General features: G+C 35.9%; 1 protein-coding gene across 1 annotated transcript in view; it reads right to left on the minus strand.

Annotated features, from left to right (window-relative positions):
• The window catches only part of LOC107586063 (phosphatidylinositol 3-kinase regulatory subunit beta-like), a 39,728-nt gene that overhangs the window by 3,067 nt on the left and 15,863 nt on the right, over positions 1 to 20,798 (minus strand). Inside the window, exons 3-13 of the mRNA XM_016273283.1 lie at positions 11,345 to 11,437; positions 10,736 to 10,801; positions 9,083 to 9,223; positions 8,744 to 8,942; positions 8,552 to 8,637; positions 6,455 to 6,560; positions 6,262 to 6,360; positions 5,921 to 6,101; positions 2,655 to 2,780; positions 2,425 to 2,567; positions 2,113 to 2,289 (exon numbers count right to left, since the gene is read on the minus strand). Of these exons, the coding sequence (XP_016128769.1) occupies positions 2,113 to 2,289; positions 2,425 to 2,567; positions 2,655 to 2,780; positions 5,921 to 6,101; positions 6,262 to 6,360; positions 6,455 to 6,560; positions 8,552 to 8,637; positions 8,744 to 8,942; positions 9,083 to 9,223; positions 10,736 to 10,801; positions 11,345 to 11,437 (1,417 nt within the window). The remainder of the gene's footprint in view (positions 1 to 2,112; positions 2,290 to 2,424; positions 2,568 to 2,654; positions 2,781 to 5,920; positions 6,102 to 6,261; positions 6,361 to 6,454; positions 6,561 to 8,551; positions 8,638 to 8,743; positions 8,943 to 9,082; positions 9,224 to 10,735; positions 10,802 to 11,344; positions 11,438 to 20,798) is intronic.

A 20,798-nucleotide genomic window follows, 5' to 3' on the forward strand; every position in this document is an offset into this window, starting at 1 on the left:
GCTTTAATTATTTACATGCGTGTAGGTTAAGTACATGCGTCACACGGCGGCTCCGTTCACAGTAGTTCCACAGGAACTGTTATCATTTACATGTGTGGAGTGTCTCAAACTCCATCTCTGCATGTTGTTGTGAGTTTGAGTTTATTATAACGTTCATTAACGTTCATTTGGGAACGCAACATGCGCCATTTCATCAGATTTGTAAGGTAAATCATGTATAAATCTACGCAAACACACACAGGAGAATACATCGCGGTTTCAAAATAAAAGCTCAAACCCTCACTCTGAGTTTACATGTTTTGATGTCCACATATTCTTTTAATTACAGTGGCTATAGCATTTCTGTCCAAAAGAAATGGCCAAATATTAAAGATTAAGTGGACATTTGAATGAAATAGTGCTTGGTCAATATTAAACAAGGATTAGATCGCACAGTAATGTGTAAAAACAATCGTCAGGTCGTTGGCGCCCCCTGCAGGCCTTTGTTGTAATGCCTAATGTACATTAGCTCTATTGTTTATAATTCATTATGCATTTTAGCAATTTTGTTCAATAAAACCATATGATTTCTTGCTTTTGATACTTTATTTGAACTAATTATTATTGCCTCATTGCTATTATATATGTATTTTAAGTCATTTTAAAGGCTATTGTTAACTTATATCTATTTTTATTACCACAAAAAAATTAATTATAGGGCACTATGAAATCAGTTTTATTTCCAAATTCATTTTTTTCCATTTTCCTTTTTCTATACTCTGTTTTAATGGTTAAATTAAACTGTATTAATCAAAAAGCCTGTCTAATTAATTGAGTTTTACAGTTTTATCTTTACCAAATTCTGTTTTCCAATATTTTCTGGATTCCATTTTAATGGTTCCATTACATTTTAATAATCAAAAGCATCTCCAATTAATTGATTTTATAAAAAAAAAAAAAGTGTATATATTTTTTTTTTTTCAGAAATACTGCACATTTACATTTTTCTCCTAAATAAATTCTAGTAAATAATTTTTCTAGTAAATACTCCTTTAAAAAGTATTTTTTGATTATAATTTTATTATTAGTAGACTAGAACACGTGGATATGTTGTCATTCTTACACTATAATACTGAACTTTGATTTCAGTGATTTGGCCTATGAGATGGACACTTGCTTCTTGCACTTTATGTTGCACTTTACTTTTGGATTTCATTTGGTTTAATGAAATATAGGTTAATAAAATATTCTTAAGTAAAATTGTTGTTTTTTTTGTGGGAAATTAATCGTTTAGATTAATCCATAAATTAGTCGACAGATTAATCGAAATAAAAAACAGTCATTAGTGGCAGCCCAAATCACAACAAAAGAAATTATATTGTCAGCTTGCAGTAATGCCTGTACACTGCAAAACAATGTCATGACAATATGTTTTTTATAGAGCTTTGTCTTTAGTGCCTTCACTTAAGCGTGAGAAAACTTGACTAGCATAGTCCAAATCACAAACAAGTAACTCGTACGAGCCAGGTCTTTGAATTAATCATTCAAACAAACTTACAAACTCACAAGTTTATAATCAGTCTGATGAATCTATACTACCGGTCAGAAATTGGGGGTCAAATTTTTAGTCATCAAGGATGCATTAAATAGATCAAATGTCACAGAAATGTTTTGTAACATAAATGCCTTTCTTGTACTCTTTCAAATAAATGTTGGTCAATTGAACTTCTCATTCATCAACAAATCCTGAAAAATGCATCATGGATTCTACAAAAATATTAAGCAGCACAACGGTTTTCAACACTGATAATAAGAAATGCTTCTTGTGCACCAAATTGGCATATTAGATGATTTCTGAAGGATCAAGTGACACTGAAGACTGGAATAATGGCCACTAAAAATTCAGCTTCGCCATTACAGGAATAAATTATATTATAATACACATTAAAACTGAAAAATAATAAAAATTGTTACATTATAAATTGAATCGGTAACACATTAAAATATTATTGTTTATATTATAAAACACATGAAAACAGAAAATGTTCATAAAAATTGTTACATTATAAAGTGAATTGCTAACACATTAAAATATGAAATATTATTGTTTCTATATATGGGAGGTGTTCTTACACAAGATATTGGTCCCGTAGCTTCCTCAGCTGTATGAGGTCTGGTTTCAAGCTGTTCATCCTCTTGTCTATCTCTCGATTTTCTGTAGCTTGTTGCTTCAAGTCCAGTTCCAACTTCCTCTTGCTGTCATGAATCTCTGTCACTCTGGATTTCAGCTTCTCAGAGTTGCTCTGAATTCTGAATAGACAGTAAAAAAAAAAGTTTCCCACTTATATATAAGCCAAAACACGACTCGAATTCAAATTAACACCAAGGAATTACAAGCATCTGTATCATTATAGGACTCTGATGTGTAAAGAAAAACAAGAGTACCTCTCAATCTCTTTGTCGTTGCCTTCTCTGCGAAACTTCTCAATGCTTTCTCTGCTGAAGCGCTCCTGGGTCTCGCACTGCTCCTCAAAGATCTTGATGGTCTCATTAAAGGCCTCTATGGCGGTTCGTTTCATCTGGAGCTCCTGAGAGAGATCGTACAGAACATCTCTGTTAGGGACTCTGTTAATTAGATCCCAATGCATTTGAAGGAGAGATGAAATGCAGCCTACTTGTGATGTGTGTGTGTATTCTTCATACAGTACATCATATTCACGACTCTTCTCCTGATACTGCTCGTGATAAACCTTCAGCTGCTCTCCTACCGCCTCGATACTGTCCTCTTTCACTACCTGATCCTGCAGAGCACAAGAAGGTGTGTTTACAAGCATTATTCACCTCAAAATGAAAATTCATTATTTACTAATCCTCAAGTTAATTTGAGATAAGCTAACTATATAGTAAAAAACTATATATTTTAAACTGACTATTGATATACACATGCGTGGCGAAGTAGAGTTGAAGTCGTTATTTTTGTTTTCTTTGTGCACAAATTATTCTCGTAGCTTCATAACATCACAGTTAAACAACTGAAGTCACATGGACTATTTTAACAATGTCTTTACTACCTTTCTGGGCCTTGAAAGTGTCAGTTGCGTTGCTGTCTATGCAGGGTCAGAAAGCTCTCGGATTTCATCAAAACATATCTTGATATGTTTGGTACGACATGAGGGCGAGTAATTAATGACACAATGAACTATCCCTTTAATAAATTTTTTTTACGTTTGTGCTTTTAGGACATTGAAAGACGGTAGGTATTTGTTGATGTTTACTCTGATTTGGTGACCTGGTTCATCCAGTTCACTAAAAAGAGCCAGTTCAAATGAAAGATTTGTTCGTGAAGGCAATGGCTTCTCCCTCACACTGTAATGTTTAGTTTCTTACACAGACTGAACATTTCACTTCGTTTTACTCTCAATTGGTAGCCGTTGACTTGCATTTTATGAATCACCAAGGACCATGGTTTTAGCTAAAAATCTTACCCGAGGGTGAGTAAATTAACAATTCTTTTTTCGGGTGAACTATCCATTTAAGGGGAATTTACATTAGACACATCATTGGGTTCAAAATCAGCTAGATGAAGGGAATGAGAATGGAGTCATTTGAGAGACATTTGGTGAATTTTTTTTTACATTAAAGGTGCCATAGAATGGAAACCCTTTACCTTGGCATAGTTGAATAATAACAGTTCTGTACATGGAATTGACATACCGTGAGCCTCAAACACCATTGTTTCCTCCTCGTACATGCAAAAGACCACTGAAAAATAGGCGAATCAGAACATAACACCGACTGTAATGTTACAGTCGGATTCACTAATATGTACGCCCCCAACACTTGCATATACCCACCCATGTTCTATGCCAGCCGGACCTGCACAGCCAAATCATCAGAAGTTCTGCAGGTATTGTGAAGGAACACAATAGCGAATATAGCGAAAATGGCAGATCATGGAAATAAATGTTATGTTACAGGCTGTGCAAGGGATGTGAAGTGCAGGGATGGGTTGGTGTCTGTATTCAGAAAGGCACGGAAAGCAAATAACGCATTCTAATAAAATAACGTGAGCCACTAAAGGGACATGGTTAGCTGCTTGCTAGCAGGTTACATTACAGTACATAAGATTTCACTTACCACATAAACAGAGTAAGGAGAGATGACTGAGGACGATGAAACCACTGACAAGCATCTGGATCTTGTAAAATGTGAGGTAAGTACTGCCGCTGTAGTTTACACAGCATGTGCAATCACAAATCTCGAAAGTGAAAGTAAAACGCAATCGTGTATTCGAAAGCAGTTTCAAGGCCCCGTATATAAATAGCGGCTGTCTGATGTCTGCATTTTATATACAGTACATTTACCCAACTATTATATAATTAAGAATTATATAGCTGCGAGAGAAAGTATTGAAATATATATTTTCCCTGTTTCCTTCCTGCTGTGTGAGCTACTGAAATGAGCCGCACTGTGAAACAGCCAATTAGAGCAGAGCTCAACATTGAGCCACACTGTGAAACAGCCAATCAGATCAGAGCTCAACATTGAGCCGCACTGTGAAACAGCCAATCAGAGCAGAGCTCAACATTATTATTCATAACCCTTCCAAATAAGGTAATACCAGACCATTTCATTCTAGAGACAAATCCTAGGGTTGTAAATGGACATATAAAACCGTTTCTGGAGATTTTTTTGCCCTTACCTAAGCCACATACCTTCTATGTAGATATCAGAGAACAATTTAAAATATTGTATTAATGCATTCTATGGCACCTTTAAAAGTCTGTGATCACTATTGATGCGATTTAAAGTTTTCCTTTCTCTTTGGAGTGTTACAAGCGGTTCGTGAATAGATAAGATCCCTAAAGTTGCAAAGACTAAAGTCTCAAACCCAAAGAGATATTCTTTATAAAAGTTAAGACTGGTCCACGCCCTCCTAAAACGTCTCGTTCAAACACACCACCACATGTCAACGTCACGATGTGGGAAGATTTGCATAACGCCGCCCAAATGTTCACGCAAAGAAAGAAGGCGTAACTTTATTGTTGCTGCCACCGCTATATTGTGACGACGCTGTGTTTCTCGTTGCGAAAGCGAAACTACTTTGTTTGGCCTTCCAAAAGAGGACACAACTAGAAATCAGTGGTTAAGTTGTATTTACAACACTGTTCCAGAACAGTTCAACCCAAATATTCAGATGTGTGCAGCACATTTTATGGAGGACTGTTTCCTGATCCTGCAGAGTAGCCTACAATGCCGGCTGTTCTGACTCACAGACTGTAAGTACGTTTTCATATTTAAATTTTGTTTTAAATATGTCACTGACGATTCAAACGCGAGTTTTGAGCAGTGTAGAGTAGCACTTGTTGTTTGTCATTTCTCCAATCACAAATGCAGACATGGTTTTATGTTTATGCGGCGCGATGCAACACGTAAAAAGACAGTAGAAGTCATTATAATCCGTAATTATGTCCCCACTGGATGCAACAAATGCCTCGTTTATAATGGGTTTTAATGTTTTTGTCTCGGGACACGGCATCACAGTATGGCAAGGGGCGTAAAATTTCCGTCATACACTTGAGGTATTCGGCCTATCACAACGCACTGGATAGCTGGCCAATCAGAACACACCTCGCTTTTCAGACCGATGAGCTTTGTAAAAATCGATGCGTTTCAGAAAGGCAGGGCATAGAGGAGAAACAATCATGTACAGTATGTGGAAAATAATGTGTTTTTTTAACCTTACGCCACAAACACATTTCATTACACCAAATACACAAAATAATGTTCTTTTTAGCAACATCATATGACCCCTTTAAAATCGGTTTGGTATGTCATGAGGGTGAGTAAATAAAGACAAATATTTCATTTTTTCATGAACTACCACTTCAGGGAAAAGACGCCATCAGTTTGAGCATTTTGAAGAGTGGAGACATCGCACCTGCTGATCTTTAGACACGGGGAAGAGCAGGCGAGTGTCCAGCTTGGCGTTGTACTGGGTCAGTGACTCATGCCGGTAGTGGTTGATGAGCTCCACCACAGAGAGAAAAGTAAGAGGCTCCGAGAAGCCATACTTCACCCCACGGTGAAAAACCTTGATCAGTTTGTTATTGCCTCCTTTCCTGGAATAAACATAACAAGGCTTTGATCGTGTCTTGTCTCTGTTAGAAATTCCTCTTGGTAATGGTGCATATCAAACGAATACACCAGCACACCTACGCAAAGTATCCATCTCATATTAGACATGACGAGAACCACTGTTTGGTCTGAGGCGGCGCTCACCTGAGGGTCAAGGTATACTCTCCCTGCACTTTGCTTGATGCATCCCGCACCAGGAACGTACCATCAGGAGTGTCTCTCATCTTCTCATTCACCTCCTCTCTAAAACCATGGGCACCAAACAGAGATTCCTCATGTGCAGAAATGCATGATTATCTTGATTACAGCCGTATAGGTAATTATGTCAGTGATTTACCTAGAAATGTCTCCCCAGTACCATTCAGCTTCACTCAGTAAGCTGTTGTTTCCATTGGTCACAGATGAGGCCATGGCTTTGGCTTTGGGCGGTTTAGGAGGGAGAGCTGGATAAACAAGGCAAATAAGATACAAATATTTACGATTAAAATAAATGAATTTTTATTTATTCCCACATGACTGGGGCCAACATTTGCTTTAACGACTTTCATACATCGTCAACATGGAAACGTGCAAGGTTATATTACAGGCACAGTCTCTGGAGCCACCTGTCTTGCTCAAGGGCGTAATGGTGATCGCTCCGGGATCAGCCCTGCAACCTTTTGCTTACTAGCCTAGATATTAAACAACGAGATGAGGTTTTCTCTTCTGTAGTAGAGTTTAAGTCTACACTACAGGGAAGCTGAAGCTTTTTTGATATAATTTTTTTTTTACTGCAAATCCATACTGCAATTTTTTAAGGGGTCAAAAAGGTTTTGTTATTGAAATACAACTTTTATGCTCAACAAGGCTGTGTTTATCATATTCATTAACAAAAACAGTGTGAAATACTATTACAACCTAAAATAAGTTTAATATACTTTAAAATGTGTTTACTGCATTTTCAGCATCATTACTCCAGTCTTCTGTGTCAGATCATCCTTCAGAAATCATTTGAATTTGCTGATTTGTTTCTCAAGAAATATTTAACATTTCTGTGGAGGTATTTTATGTTTAGGATTATATATCTTTTGTTATATTATAAATCCTTGTAACATTATATTTGGTCACTTTTGATTAACTTAGTGATGCATCCTTGCTGAATGAAAGTATTAAGTACTTAAAGTCTTACAAACCCCACAGGTTTCACTGATAGTATACACACATTTACATAAAAGTTTAGAGCTGAATATTCTGGGTTTTTCCATTTTATGTCTACATAATGCATCAGCATGCTTGTTGCCGATTACCACAATAATTTAATACATTCCTTAGGGTAACAAATAGGCATGTTTCCTGTAAATACACTTATAATGAAAGCAGGACGTACTGCAAAATAAATAAATGTTTAAAATATGCAGCTACATAAAGAAGGAAAAATGGAAATAAAATTGTTTACTGAAGTGTAACCGAAGCGGTTTCCTGACCACAGTTGCTTTTAACTTCGACAAACAATATATACTGTGAAAAGCATTATACAAATTTATTTAATTGAAAATGTTTCTCTTTAGGATTACAGACGATACTAAAACGAGTGAAAAAAGGTACATTGTCAACTTAGTAAATAATTAAGTAAATTTTCCAGATAATACCTTAATCATTAGCTTTGTCTTTGAAGCCAATTATTTAAAGGGATAGTTCACCCAAAAATGAAAAAAAACTACTTTATTCAACAATTCGTCTCCTCCGCATCACCCTACCGCCATTTTGGAGAGTATCAGCTGGACGTAAACAGTGTATGCTTTTCTGTGTCAGCTGCGTCACGCCGGATCTGTTTCCTACGTTGTTGTGATTTGATCTGAACGAAAACAGCGTAGGAAACAGATCCGGCGTGACGCAGCTGACACAGAAAAGCATACCCTGTTTACGTCCAGCTTATTCTCTCCAAAATGGCGGTAGGGTGATGCGGAGGAGCCGAATTGTTGAATAAAGTCGTAATTTTTTTCTTTTGCACACAAAAAGTATTCTTGTAGCTTCGTAAAATTACGGTTGATGCCCTGATGTCACATGGATTATTTTACAGATCTCCTTGGGACCATTTCAGTTGTGTTGCTGTCTATGGGAGGGTCAGACAGCTCTCAGATTCCATCAAAAATATCTTAATTTGTGTTCCGAAGATGAACGAAGGTCTTACGGGTTTGAAACGACATGAGAGAGTAATTAATGACAGAATTTTCATTTTTGGGTGAACTAACCCTTTAACTCCGGAAATACTTTATAGATTAAAACATAGCACTGCATTTCTATTTTAAGACAGGGGTCTCTCACAAAGGTACCAGATCATGTTTGCACCAAAAGGTTTGAAAACACATAATAAATCCCCCCTGACAACAGTTTAATCTGTGAATAAAAAAAGCATAGCTATTATACACAATGGCAAAAATGACAGGTGACTCACCAGGAGGAGTTGGCTCTTGTTCCCAAATTCTCTCCAAAAGAAGTCTCTCAACTGCAACCGCAGGAAACCCCTCATCTTCCTCTGACCTGTAAATCAAACACATAGAAATGATGATGGTTTATTTTTCAGCAACGGATTTCCAGAATTAGTCTCCAGCCAATAGAAATACAAGAAAAGAAACCTCACGCTCACCCGCTCACAGGGCCCCTGATCAGCAGAGGGCCAAAGATTTGGCAGAGGGTGTGAATGTCGAGGCCGTTCTGCTCGGCGCGCTGGCAGACCTTCTCCAGGTGTCTGAGCAAATAATGCAGCGTCAGGAGGTTCTGCAGTGGAACTTCAGGCTTCTCCAGCACCTGCAGCAGCTGCTCTCGTCTCCTCTCGGACGGGACGTCTATTCATGAGTTACATCAGCGTGAGCGCGTGGGTCATCAGGCATGGCAGACACTCGGAGCTGTTTGCTCGCTGAGTTCTGTTACTTTCGTTACACGGTGCTCTTTCGGCCTGCACGGATGAGTGAAAAGTGGCACATACCCGATTCTAGCTTCACTGCTGCCTGAAGGTCTGTATAAACAGAGGGAGGGATGATGGGGGCAGGAAGTTCCTGCAGGTACCGAATGAGAGCCTCCGAGAGGGCATGAATGTCCCACTGTCCCACATCCAACTCCTGCAGCTCTGCACAGGGACAAATGACCGGGCTCATCATGATGCATGCTTTATAAATGACCAGTCACGGCAAGATACACATTAGATCTAATCCGATACATCCCTTTTAAACAGAGTGACATAAATATGTTGAACTTATGGGAACCAAATAGCAAAGCCGGTAAACATCATCTAACCCTTAACAACAGTTTACTTTGTACCACTCCTAGTTATCACAATGTTTTTTTTAAGGTATATACACAGTGAAAACCAAAAGTCTGAGACTTTGAGAATCTAATTTAAACCTGGAAGGAATGCTTTAAAATATTGTATATATACACATGTAAATGATTACAAAAACTTTATGTAAAATGAACAATAGATAGACAGACAGACAGACAGACAGAGACAGACAGACAGACAAACAGACAGACAGACACTTACAGACAGACACTTATTTACCATTTAGAATAATTTAAAAATAATGCTTATATTTATTATGATCCAATAAATATAACTTAAAATATGTATTACTTTCTTGATATATAGCTTGATAGACAGATATATCTCAAATCATTACAATAATGATTACATTTTGTATTATGAAAACAAATTACAATAAAATATATACTTTTTTAATAAAGACATGTATTTATTTATTCCTTTCTTGATATATAGATTGATAAACAGAGATAGAAAAATAATTACACTTATTTACTCTTTAGGATTATTTAAATAATGATGCTTATATTTTGTATTATAAATAATATGTATTAAGCATGAACTATAAATAATTATTACTTAATATAAATATATTTTAAATAAATGTATTACTTTCTACATAGATAGACAGTCAGACAGATGGATAATAAAAGTTTTAAACATTGTACACAAGCTGATATCTAAAATGTGACCCTGGACCACAAAACCAGTCCATTTTTTAAAATTGATAAATAAGCTTTCCATTGATGTATGGTTTGTTAAAATAGGACCATATTTGGCCGAGATACTATTTGAATTATCAAACAAATTTATTTCATGAATTCCATTCTTTTAATATTTTTTTTCCTTCATTTTGACAAAAAGACAGTTCCCTTTGAAGACATTTTTCACTAGTTTCAACTATTTAAATATCTGGAATCAAAGTATTGAGAAAATCGCTTTTAAAGTTGCCCAAATGAAGTTCTTAGCAATGCATATTACTAATCAAGAATTAAGTTTTTATATATTTATGGTAGGAAATTGACAAATTATCTTAATGGAACATGATCTTTACTTAATATCCTAATGATTTTTGGCATAAAAGAAAAATAATAATTTTGACCCATATGGTGTATTGTTGGCTACTGCTACAAATATAACGTGCTACTTATGATTGGTTTTGTGGTCCAGGGTCACAAATGAGCAGAACAGAAAGACTTATAGCTACTAAGAATAAGACATAACATTAAAGCAATCAAAATCCTTAAGCCCAGAAACTGAATAACTGCACAGGAAGTGCATACCTAAGTGGCAAAGGATGAGAACTGCGATTAAACTCACCAGCGAGGCTCTGTCTGTCAGAAGCTGAAGCAGTGGATGTCCTGTAAAGTGTCCTAGAGTCCAGACCTAGCAGAAAATCGAGGCGTTAACTCATCTCTCAAAAATAGATCTTCCATGCCAGCTTGGATTAGAGGAGCAGTTATATCTAAACATTAAATGTAAAAGCCCGGAGATATAAATATATCCAGTCACGCTATCGGGAGAACTGGGAAAACAGCCCAGCTGAATCCCTGAGCTCTGCTTTAGTCTGTGAAGAAGTGAGAAGACGGCTTCAGTCAAGCCAGACAGTCCGAGCGCCGCTCAGGGGAGAAAGAGAGGGACGGCTCACAGTGAAAGAGGAAATCTGGATGTTAATAACTGCCATATGGTGTAATAAGAAACATTTCACACATTTCATTTATTATTTTCAATGTGGAAATATATATTTAAAAAATAAATATCTATTAAAACAAGTAGAAATCCAATGTGTTTTTATTTTCGTTCTTTCTTGTGGCTGGAGGCGCTCTGCAGGGATTCCTGCTCACTCCGTATCATGTGTCAGGTTCTCTAACGAACAAACCACAAACAAAAAAGCCCTTTACATGACATTCAATGACACAAAAGTATTACCTGTCCGCTCAATTGCTTCGACCAACTTAATAAGATTAGGAGGAGCAGTTTCCGGGTGTGTGAACTGTTTGGTCAAGTCCAGCACTGGAGCAACTGAAATGGCAGAGGAAAAAATGTAAAAAAAAAAAAGACAATTTGCCTCAACCTTCTGCTTATAACGATTACATAAATATATCATCCTCTGAACATTTCAGACAAATTAAGAGTGTCCAAGATAAAGGAAGGAAAAGCCTTTTTTTTTGGCCTTTTAAACCAAAAGTTTAAACTAAATCACTTAAATATCATGTGGTGTAAACATGGTAAAATTTTTCTTACACCTTGAATATGTGGATTTACATACCTTAATTATTATAATTAACTCATATTTTTTAATGTAAAAAGACTTTTTATCTTTATGTCATAAATATTAAGTATAATGTACTTAAGTATAAAAGCTCAAATTATCTGATATTTTTTACACAGTCACGAGTAAGCAGGGGTGCTCACTCTCATATCACTTCCGGTTTTGTTTACACTTGGCAGACAAACATTCAAATATTAATAAATAGCCAAGCAGTTTTTTTCCCCAAGAAATAATACAAGATTATGCCAAACTATTTAATATGGTTTTCTTTTCATAAGGTTTTCTCTTCAATATGACAACAGGACATATTTAATTTACAAATTAAAAATATGTTCATTATATAAGAAGTGTATTCAATTCACTGTATGAATGAATTGCATATTTAAAGTATTTTTAATAATAGTTTTAACAATAAAAAAAGTGCATCATGCTATTAGGATACGATGGGATTACATTTATTTTCTAAATAAAATGAGTGCCTTATAAAATGCAAAATCCAAATCCTAAAGTAAAATGTTTCTTAACACCAGCATTTACTCTGGCACTCTTCTTTCTCATTTCTAAATTGTGGTTTGCAAGATAAGAAGTGTATTCAATTCACTGTATGAATGAATTGCATATTTAAAGTATTTTTAATAATAGTTTTAACAATAAAAAAAAAGTGCATCATGCTATTAGGATACGATGGGATTACATTTATTTTCTAAATAAAATGAGTGCCTTATAAAATGCAAAATCCAAATCCTAAAGTAAAATGTTTCTTAACACCAGAGTAAATGCTGGTGTTAGGGACAGTGAGTCACAACAGTAGGTAGAGAAGGCTGCCTACTGTTGTGACTCACTGTCCCGAGGCCAATGTTTTAAATTTGACTTTGACTTGCCTTTTACCTTTTTTAAATATAGTGCTAATGTGCAGTCCTTCGTGGAATACTAAAGCTGCCAAAAGCAGCAACTGTCTAGCGGAGAAGGCTGTTGACGTGATATAATAAGAAGGCTCTTCTATAAAATCAGGGTATTTTTGCACCTCAGAGCCAGCACTGAACTCAACGCAGGCCACGTCTCCCACTTCTCTTCTGTCTTAGGACAGTGATGGCTTCGGGATGTATAATTGCATATGGTTTTTTGTGACAGTTTTTATATTTTGCTTCCTTCCTTGTTTTATTGGTTAAAACCCCTTGAAGACCTCTTGCATTCACACAAAACAATTCAACTCAAAAACTAACCAAAATAACTAAGCAGACGTTAGAAGGCATTACAAAATCACACAGTAAAAGATAATGAAACAGAATTAAAAAAACTAAATAGATGAAGCTACACAAAAAAAAAAAAAAAAAAAAAAAAAAAAAAAAAAAAAAAAAAAAAAAAAAAAAAAATGTCTTTATCATACAAAAGATTTTTACTGGTGAAAAAAAACAACAACGTTTCCTCCTGTCTTATTCCACCCCTTCTGGAGTAAAAGCTGCCTTGGCCCTTTGCGTGAGTGGAGCACAATAAACGATTTAATCAAAAATCCTGAACAAGCAAAACCCCACTGGCCGTGTGCCAGACCCTCCTTTTCAGGCCCACCACAAAGAGGCCAGAGCTTGGCTGACTTCGCCTCCTGGCAGTGCAAGGCTAAACCACGTCTGATTATTAATTCTGGAGTTCAGACGAAGTGCCATGTCAGCACATTCCACTTTTCCACTGCATGTTAAACATGGAACTTTGCTCGCTTTTCCCTCTTACGGACATGAAGCCTGCCTCTTCCTCCCTCAATCTTTCCTCATCTCACACATTTACCATGACACCACAGGTCGTGTTAACACAGTGGTTCTCAAACTTTTTTGGTCGCGCCTCCCTTTAAACCTATAAAAAAAATCTGGTGCCCCCCCACCCCTTCCCATCGCACATCAGACTACCAAATAATTTCAATAAACATTATGAAAAATGAATGCTTTTTTAATAAAAAAAAAAATCTAAAGTGGAAAAAACACCTGCAACACTTGAAACATTGAAAAATAGCATACAGAGAATAACTGTTATTATTCTTATTCTCTCAGTAGTTTTTTCATATTTAGTTATTTGGTTTTTTGTGTGGGTTTCATGCTGTCCGCTAAGGCATAGGACACACACAGGCCTTTCCTCCTCACCAACGAAATTAACACCGTAACTACACTGGACGCGAGCGGCAAAATACAGTAGAACCACTGATCTATAATAGAGAATATATAGATCAGTGAGTAGAACCCATTATAATCAGTGACTCCGTTTACACTGGTTGCAGCGCGGCACGACAAATCCCCAACATTAAACTGATGCCTTGTTCTATTTATGACGTTGTAACAAAGTTCATAAGTCGGGAAGAAGGAGGCAGGAACCGGCGAACACTCAAAGAAACTTTAATAATAAAATAAACTCAAAATAGCGCGACAGCCCCTCGCGGACGACTGCCGCGCACAAACAAAACCAAAACACAAAATAAACTCCAGGCCTGGTCCTCTCTCGTCTTTCCCTGTCGTCACTCCTCCTTTGTATCCTTCCGGAGCTCCTCCGTGGGACTCGAGACCGGTGAGTGGCGCAGGTGTCGCGCATTCGCAATTACTCCACCGGCCTCGCTCCGTTCCCACGGCTCTCGGCCCCGCCCTTCTCGTCACAGACGTATTGACACAAAGTTCAAATGATCTGTAACGGTCGATTTGTTGCATCCAGTGTAGACTTGCGGCACGGCGCAACGCAACAACAGTTAGCGTCCGGTGTAGATACGGTGAGTGAAGCTGAGAGCAAGATATTCCTTGTCATATTTTCTGCATTTAGCTTTTGAATGACCAGCACCTGCCTGTATGGAAGAATATTCAGGGCAATTTTCAAAAGCAATTGCAAATTGTATTTTCGATTGCGTTTTCCACATGTGGACTTATAAATCGTGACATAATCCAAATGCAATTACAAATCTTGCATTACCGTTTGCATTTTCGCACAGTGACTGCCTCATTTCAAATGAAAAAGCAAAGTCCATTTGCAACTGTATTTTTCATGTCTTACGAGTTATGAGACTGTCATATTTAAATAGCAATATTAATTACCACATTCACTCTCTCTGGGTCGTGCACGTAACCTGCCAAAACTCAAATGGAATCGCAATTCCTTTTACATTTGAATTTCAGATGTCTACATGGAAAGCTGTCAATCAATGTGAGGGGGCGGGACTATATTATGGGGTATGTTTGTATTGGGAGGTGACGTCCAGTGTAGACTTGCGGCACGGCGCAACGCAACAACAGTTAGCGTCCGGTGTAGATACGGTGAGTGAAGCTGAGAGCAAGATATTCCTTGTCATATTTTCTGCATTTAGCTTTTGAATGACCAGCACCTGCCTGTATGGAAGAATATTCAGGGCAATTTTCAAAAGCAATTGCAAATTGTATTTTCGATTGCGTTTTCCACATGTGGACTTATAAATCGTGACATAATCCAAATGCAATTACAAATCTTGCATTACCGTTTGCATTTTCGCACAGTGACTGCCTCATTTCAAATGAAAAAGCAAAGTCCATTTGCAACTGTATTTTTCATGTCTTACGAGTTATGAGACTGTCATATTTAAATAGCAATATTAATTACCACATTCACTCTCTCTGGGTCGTGCACGTAACCTGCCAAAACTCAAATGGAATCGCAATTCCTTTTACATTTGAATTTCAGATGTCTACATGGAAAGCTGTCAATCAATGTGAGGGGGCGGGACTATATTATGGGGTATGTTTGTATTGGGAGGTGACGTCACTCACAGACGACCGTGCCGAATGCTTTGATCAATGGAGGTAATCAGTAAAGGCTCTGCTAAAGGCAGCTGCCAATCAGTGGCGGGTAATAATAGATTATGATGGAATTTTTACGACCCTTTCCATCAAAATGACAGACAATGTTCAAGTCTAACACAACCTATGCACGACACTAGGGTAGGGGTTAGGGCTGGACAATAATTCAATATCAATATGTATTGCGATATAATTTTTTTCAATAACGGTGATATGATTTTTAAACACATTTCCGATATTTCGATATACATTACCGTGTTTCCCATACATTGATTTATTTGTGGCGTTTGACTTGGTTGAATAAACATGAGCACTGCACGTTTCAAAATCAAAACGCGTCGCGGGTGTTTTATATGAATGTATCTCTGAAGGGAACCGACTGTCTTCAGAAAAGTTTCGATGGCATTTTTATCTGATAAAATACCGCTTATGAGCGGAGCTGGTTTGTTTACAGCCATTACTGGAGAAACCGTTAGTTCCACCGCTCTCACAGCGCTTCCTGCTGGCAGACAATCAGTTTGCATTTTCAATAATAAACCCATTTCCAGCAACATGCTTTTGTTGTTGCTCTATTTTTTTGTTTTCTGAAGCAACTCGGAGCATGTTTCATACTCGTTATCCTGGTTAATGCACGGTTCAATCTATAAGAATAATCAGCCTACACTACCAGTCAAAGGTTTTTGAACTGCAAGATTTTTAATGTTTCTTAAAGAATTATCTTTTGCTCACCAAGACTGCATTTATTTGATCCAAAATGCACCAAAAGCAGTAACCTTTTGAAATATTTTTACTATTTAAAATAACTGCGTTCTATTGGAATATATTTTAAAATGTAATTTATTCCTGTGATCAAAGCTAAATTTTCAGCATCATTAGGCCTACTCCAGTCTTCAGTGTCACATGATCCTTCAGCAATCATTCTAATATGCTGATTTGCTGATTATCAATATTTAAAACAGTTGAGTACATTTTTCAGGATTCTTTGATGAATAGAAAGATCCAAAGATCAGCATTTATCTGAAATAAAAAGCGTTTGTAACATTATACACTATACCATTCAAAAGCTATTTTTAAAATTTATATTATAGAAATTATTACTTTCATTTAACAAGGTTAAATTGATCAAAAGTGATGATAAAGACATTTATAATGTTACAAAAGATTTCTATTTCAGATAAATGCTGTTCTTCTGGACTTTCTATTCATCAAAGAATCCTGAAAAATGTACTCAACTGTTTTAAATATTGATAATCAGCAAATCAGCATATTAGAATGATTGCTGAAGGATCATGTGACTGGAGTAATGATGCTACAGCTCTGCTTTGAAATAACAGAAATAAATTATATTTTCAAATAGAAAACAAAAATTTAAATAGTAAAAATATTTCAAAATGTTACTGTTTTTGCTGTATTTCGGATCAAATAAATGACGCTGCATAATCTCACTGCATTTCATGTTTTTAAATGAAGAAAGTAGCCTACTCTTTGTGATTGGTTTTCGGTTCTTTGTATTAAACTATACATACATGCACGGTGCTGTTTTTTTTTTCTAATTGTTTAAGCAACTTTATTAATTATATATGGTTTATAAACATTATTTTAAACATTATGCACTTTTTAATTATATATGGTTTATAATCATTATTTTAAACATTAAGCACTTTTTTTTCCAAAGATAGTCGTGTTATTTTATTACGCTTTGAAGAAACGTGCATAATATTTTGCGCAATGCGCCCTCTTGTGGACTCAGGAGAGAAGCCAAAAGCTTTTTTCCTTTAACTGAAATGATGCCTTTTAAATTCGAATATAATTCGAATTTTGATAATATTCAAGTAGAAAATTCTAATTTAGTTTTTCAGTCATTTTGACAGCCCTACACGACACGGACGTCAATCGACGTTCTACCCTTAATTCATGTTATATCTTTCCTTTCCTAGGGATGTATTACAGGAACATCCTAACTTAATTCTTGAAATAAGATTTTAAAAAGTAATTTTTCCTGTGAAACTACCATGGTTACAAATAGAAAAGGGTTAGGTTACGCAAGTAAAAAGAACAAAATTAAGCTATTTCTTTGTCAAAGACAATTTACTCCTGAATAAAATTTTTAAATCTGTTTTACATGCACTGACACTGTCATTACTATCATGCATGATTATAATTTATCAAATGTCTCTATTTGTCTATATGTTTGAACAATGGACAAAATGTAGTTTTGTATATTGTCTTCTTGTTTTCATAGGTGACATCATGACACAATTGTTTTTGCCCAGATCTATTAATTTATTCAGAATATATTATAAATGCAATTTATTTAAATAATGACTTTAAAACACCTCTTCTAATTATCTTTTTTTTTTCTGAATTGAAATACATATTATTTAGATTTTTTTCATTTGGGGGGCAATTAACTAGTGAAAAATGTCTTCAAAGTGAACTGTCCTTTTGTCAAAATGAAGGGAAAAAATATTAAAAGAATGGAATTCATGAAATGAAAATTAGTTTGATAATTAAAAAAATTTTTTTTTGCTGCTCTACTGCTTTTTTTTTTTTTTTTTATTAAAACTCAGCTCGTCAAATCAACCTCATGTGGTGTAACTAACAAGCTTAACAAAACAAAATAAAACCGGAAATGACACCTGGACCCCTGCATGACTTTCAAGGGGTGTCAAGGTCAACAAGTCTCTTAAAATATTAGATAATTGGGCCATTTTATCACGAGGCTTATGGTTTTTCAAAACCATATGAAAGCAACATGAATAAAAAGAATAAATTTCTAAGAATTTAGCACATGCATTTGAAACAAAATCAAAAAGCAGTTTCCTTTTCTTTACAGTGGAGTGGATACTCTTGTTGGTCATTTACAAATGGATGCTTGCTTTACAGGGTGGTCATTAATAACAAAATATAAAAACCAAGTTAAATATGTTCTTTTACTAGTAAACAAACAAAACTATAGCTGCTAACTGGCACACACACACACTCACACGCAGCAGGGGCTTTTGTGCAAAATACTGCTTTTAGGAAAAAACAGCTGTGGCCCTGCAGTCATTGCTGGTTTTAGGAGAGAGAACCAACTAATCATTACCCAATTATAGTCGTCTTGGTAGTCTGCATTCTGGCTGGCCTGCAACTGAACGTGCCCTGGGAAAAAACAACTGCAACAACTAATGATATGATTACAGCAACAGCTTGCTTTATTCGGCTGTCACTTCTTCACAACTGCACTGTCAAGGCAATATCTGTGTTTGTATGATAGGCTAACAAAAGTCGGCAACTTTTCTTCTGTTGTTTATCATTTTATCCCTGCTGAATTTAAGTTAAACAACAGCCTACCTTTTGGTAGGCCGAACAGATCGACTTTTACAGTACTAAGTTGTGTGTGCGGTTTGGTTTTTTGCTCGACTTGTGTTCCTGATGTGTTCATTAACTTTGATTCGGCTATGCTCTACTAATGGAAAATGATGTCTTTGTACTCGGTGAATATGATTATGTAAGACAACTTTCACCCACATTGTGCAGTTCAGTAATCTGGGCACCTCATTCATGGCTAACCGAAGACCTAGCCCATTTCCTTTCACTGGAGCTCTAAACCTCTCGACATGTTTTAATCTTAATGCAGTACAAACAGTATTAGGAAACAACACACAAAAGCTGCAAGTACAAGAGACAGTCTTATATAGCTCAAGTTTCGTTTGTTGAGCATAATCGGCTTCAGGCCCGACAGGCTTTCTGCACTGACGGAGTGCAACAGAAAAGGAAGAAAGAAAGAAGAGAGGAAAAAACTCAATTTTGATAGACTAAAATATTACAAAATACATCTCATGTATACTACTGTTCAGAAGTAAGTTTGGGGTCGGAAAAGATTTTTTAACAGTTTTGAAGGACCTTATTAGTGAACCTTTAAAATACTAATAATTTAATAACACTATTAAATGAAAAATAAATATCAATTTTTCATACTGTACATTATGATGTTGTAATGCCTAAATTCACTTGTAGCATTTAAAACTATTAATTTTAGTTTTGAAGCATCAATAAACCAGCTTGTAAAAAAAAAAAAAAAAAAAAAGTCAAAGCATTACATTTACCTCAGGAAGCAATTCAATGTCCATAAATTTGATCGAATACAAAAAAATTTAATAAAATTAATAACTCTAGTGGTGACTTTTCTTATATTTGTAAATATATGCACTGTGTTACATATTTGTAAATATATTCACTATATTACATATTTATTATATTGTTATTTATCCCATTAGTGATGTCTTATTTAATATAGTTTGAATAAACCTGTCATAATTTCTGACAGCAACAATTTAAATTTGAACAATGAATTTGATGGATTGATTTTGGTCTTTAGTATTTTATTTTTAATTTAAACAAAATACAGAATTTAATTACATCCCCTTTTATTGGTTATTGGCTATAACATGAAAATGAATATCAGCTTATCGATATCAGACGCTTTATTGTCCACCGGACAAAAAATTTTTTAGTCAGATCAATTAAAAAAGCAATAGTACACCAAGTGATTTGAGTTCTCATTTCTGTAGCACAAATAATATTGAACAAGAAACACATTTAATTTTTATACATGTAGTTATCGATATCAGCCAGAATTGTTATATTCGTTCATCCCTAGTGGGCATCATTCCCAAAGTTCTACTCGTTAGGGCTGCACAATTAATCGAAATACAATTGATAACAACATGATCTAGAGTGTTTATTAAACCTCATATCTTTCTTGAAATGTGTTCGTCACAATAAATTGCATAATGTTCTGATAAATCCTGCTGTACAGTCCAAGTAACAATATGCCAAGCCAAAGCATCATGGAAAAGATTCAGACTTTAATACAGCCTCAGTTCGGAGGCCTTAACTAGCCCTCGACTAATTCTTTGAAAAGAAAGTTCAGGGCAAGGAGCCGGGGGAAAATTCAAGGGGCCTTCTCTTTCTGAGAATTGTAGTGAGTGGATAGTTTATAGCTGCCTGGAGACAGTATCAGAAGAGTCTGTGAAACAGGGGAGGAGGAACAGGCGGAGACTGTAGAAATGCCAAGCCATGGTTCACTTCAGCAAGCAGTAAAACTGAGGCCAGGAAAAGAAAAGGGAAAAAAGAGAGGGAGAACTTCTGCCACAGGCTGCGAAACACAACCAAGTTCGACTCCGTGCACCATTTCTGTGAGGATAGTGTTTGGTGGATTTCGATTAAATCACATGAAATCTCTCACTGAATGAGAGCACTTGGATATGGGAAAACACCACATAAAAAGAGTAACAGCTCTGCTCGTAATTATATGGGCTTATATTTC

This window comes from Sinocyclocheilus grahami, unplaced genomic scaffold, assembly GCF_001515645.1.
Source record: "Sinocyclocheilus grahami isolate Dianchi unplaced genomic scaffold, SAMN03320097.WGS_v1.1 scaffold5.1, whole genome shotgun sequence".
Lineage (NCBI taxonomy): Eukaryota > Metazoa > Chordata > Actinopteri > Cypriniformes > Cyprinidae > Sinocyclocheilus > Sinocyclocheilus grahami.